The sequence below is a fragment of the Berghia stephanieae genome, chromosome 2 (assembly GCF_034508935.2).
Source record: "Berghia stephanieae isolate SIO BIC M18660-M18661 chromosome 2, UCSD_Bste_1.3, whole genome shotgun sequence".
Taxonomy (NCBI): domain Eukaryota; kingdom Metazoa; phylum Mollusca; class Gastropoda; order Nudibranchia; family Aeolidiidae; genus Berghia; species Berghia stephanieae.
In genome coordinates this window covers 6,817,863-6,820,362 of record NC_088361.1, presented here as the reverse complement: position 1 = coordinate 6,820,362, position 2,500 = coordinate 6,817,863, and the positions used below count along the sequence as shown (strand labels likewise).

Genomic DNA, 2,500 nt, shown 5'->3' with positions numbered 1-2,500 from the left:
TGTACAAAATGGGATATGAAAAAAAAACAAAGAAAAAACCCCTATAAATATATATATATATATATATATATATATATATATATATATATATATATATATATATATATATATATATAACATTTAAAAACGAATTTCTGACTGTATTAACTACAACGTATAACATATTTCTCATAATAATTATAATCATTGGTTATAAGACAATCTACACTCTGAGCAAAGGTGATTCTATTAACATTGATGGAAATTGATATACCTGATAAGAATGCGTAGTCTAAGTCATCTCTTGATGCCACACGAAATCGCTTGCTATATATATATATATATATATATATATATATATATATATATATATATATATATATTAATCCTAAAAGACTCTCGTTGTATCTTGGATAGACAATCTTCTTAATCGCGTAACTCGTCAAAACAAAAAAAAGTTTTCACAATAAAATGGAAGTTGAATCAAATATTTTTAAAATTAATAATAATCTAGGTTCCACTCCTTAAGTTTTAATATACCAAAGAGTATAGGGAATGAGATTAGCGGAAGAGTAGCTTCCCACTTCACCTTACAGAGAGAACGTCAATTTGGTTTTGAAGTCTCTCAGGCCGCTTTCACCGGAAGCGAGGACGAGAGACGCATGCGCACAACCAACATGACGTTCTCTCTCTAATAACTTTTCCGCCGGTGACGTCACAGACTATCGGTGACGTCCAATCAAGGGACGCTACTCTTCCGCTAATCTCATTCCCTATAGACTAATATATAGGTAATATTTCGCACCTACCAAATAGCTACGTACAAAGAAGGGCAATAATTGTCGGCCCAAAAAAAACAACTTTAATCCTTTTACCTTAAGACACAGTTTAAACCCTCTCCTTACCAACTGTAGGAAAATCGTCACATTCGTTACGATACAACCAATCATTTTCTTTTGTACATCGTAAAATGTAAAGAAAATGAACAGTGTGTTGTAGAGCATGTTCTGCTAAAGAATCTATGTATCGCAAGAATTTTACTTCTATTATGTCTGAGTGATAAAAAAAAATCTATTTTTGTGTTAGTTGGATTTGAAGTTTTGGGGAAAATCCTGAAAATGGCTGGTAAGGAGAAAGTTAAAGGAGTACATACCGACTTAAATTACAGGCAGATAAAATGAACAACGATATTCTAATGGAACTGTTTTCTTCTTCTAGGATCCGCTTTGGCAGTGTTTCTTGACCACCAACAAAAGCACCCGTAACGTGACCACACCAGTGACAAGCGTGGACAATGCCAAGTTGCAGTGCTGTAGTAAAGCTTCTTCAGGGAGGTGTCGGGAGTTGTGTGCTCAGGTGAGTGGTGGAGTTCTGGTATGTAATTATGGTGAACATGATGGTGGTGGTGATGATGATGAGGAGGATGATGATGATGATGAGGAGGAGGAGGAGGAGGAGGAGGAGGAGGAGGAGGAGGAGGAGGAGGACACTGGCCAAAATAATACGATATGAAATAATATGCACTGAGAATAAAAACAAAGCCACCGTAACTACAACATAATCAACATATAAGTTATAGTTCTCATAGAGCATTACATATTCATGAGTGTTGTTTATTGTCATCATTATTATTGTCATCATCACCATCATCATTATCATGATCATCTTCTTCATCATCATCATCATCATCGTCATCATCATCATCATCATCATCATCATCATTAATATTACCACCATCATCGTTGTCATCATCATGATCACCATCACCATCATTACCGTCCATACGTAAAAGACAACTGAAAACCTTCATTCTACTTCCATATAAAGACATACAAAAAGGGATGGACCTACAATGCTGAGTTTCACACGAGTTGCTCATACATCCAACCGGTGTCCACTATGGAGGCAAAGATGCACAATTGTTTGACGGATGGTAAAGTACCTCTACATGCTTTTCGTACGCTTATGACTTTAACCCTCCCCTTACCAACTATAGGAAAATCGTCACATTCGTTACGATACAACTAACTTGTAGATCATGTTCTGTTAAAGAAATTAAATATCGCAAGAATTTTACTGCTATCATGTCTGAGTGATAAAAAATGATAGTTTTGTGTTAGTTGGGTGTGATGTTTTTGGGAAAATGGCTGTAAGGAGAGAGTTAAAGACATATTATATTTCAAAGTGTCAATCATAATTTCATAATCTCTAATTATGTCCAACCAAATAGCCGATATCCTTATACATATATATATAAAGACCTCAATGTGAATGAAGTTGTAGTCCTTCCGAGCCATTAGGCCAATAGAGCTGGAGTTTATCCCTGTTTCTATAGCGTGAAACGGACAATAGCAATTGCTTGCTAGTATATCTCAAAGTACTTTCCGCCAGATATAACAGACCCAGCTACCCAAACCACTGCTGGGTGGACAAGGGGAGGGGTCAGAAAAAAAATCTCGACTGCACCCGGGATCGATCTCGTTCCTTTCGATTGTGAAGCGAGTGCTTTACCAACTGAACT

The 2,500-nt window shown here is 36.0% G+C and overlaps 1 protein-coding gene across 1 annotated transcript in view; it reads left to right on the top strand.

The window, feature by feature from the left end:
• LOC144964232 (reversion-inducing cysteine-rich protein with Kazal motifs-like) overlaps positions 1-2,500 on the top strand; it is a 148,084-nt gene that overhangs the window by 135,178 nt on the left and 10,406 nt on the right. The window contains exons 9-10 of the mRNA XM_078898282.1: positions 1,198-1,335; positions 1,807-1,912. Of these exons, the coding sequence (XP_078754408.1) occupies positions 1,198-1,335; positions 1,807-1,912 (244 nt within the window). The remainder of the gene's footprint in view (positions 1-1,197; positions 1,336-1,806; positions 1,913-2,500) is intronic.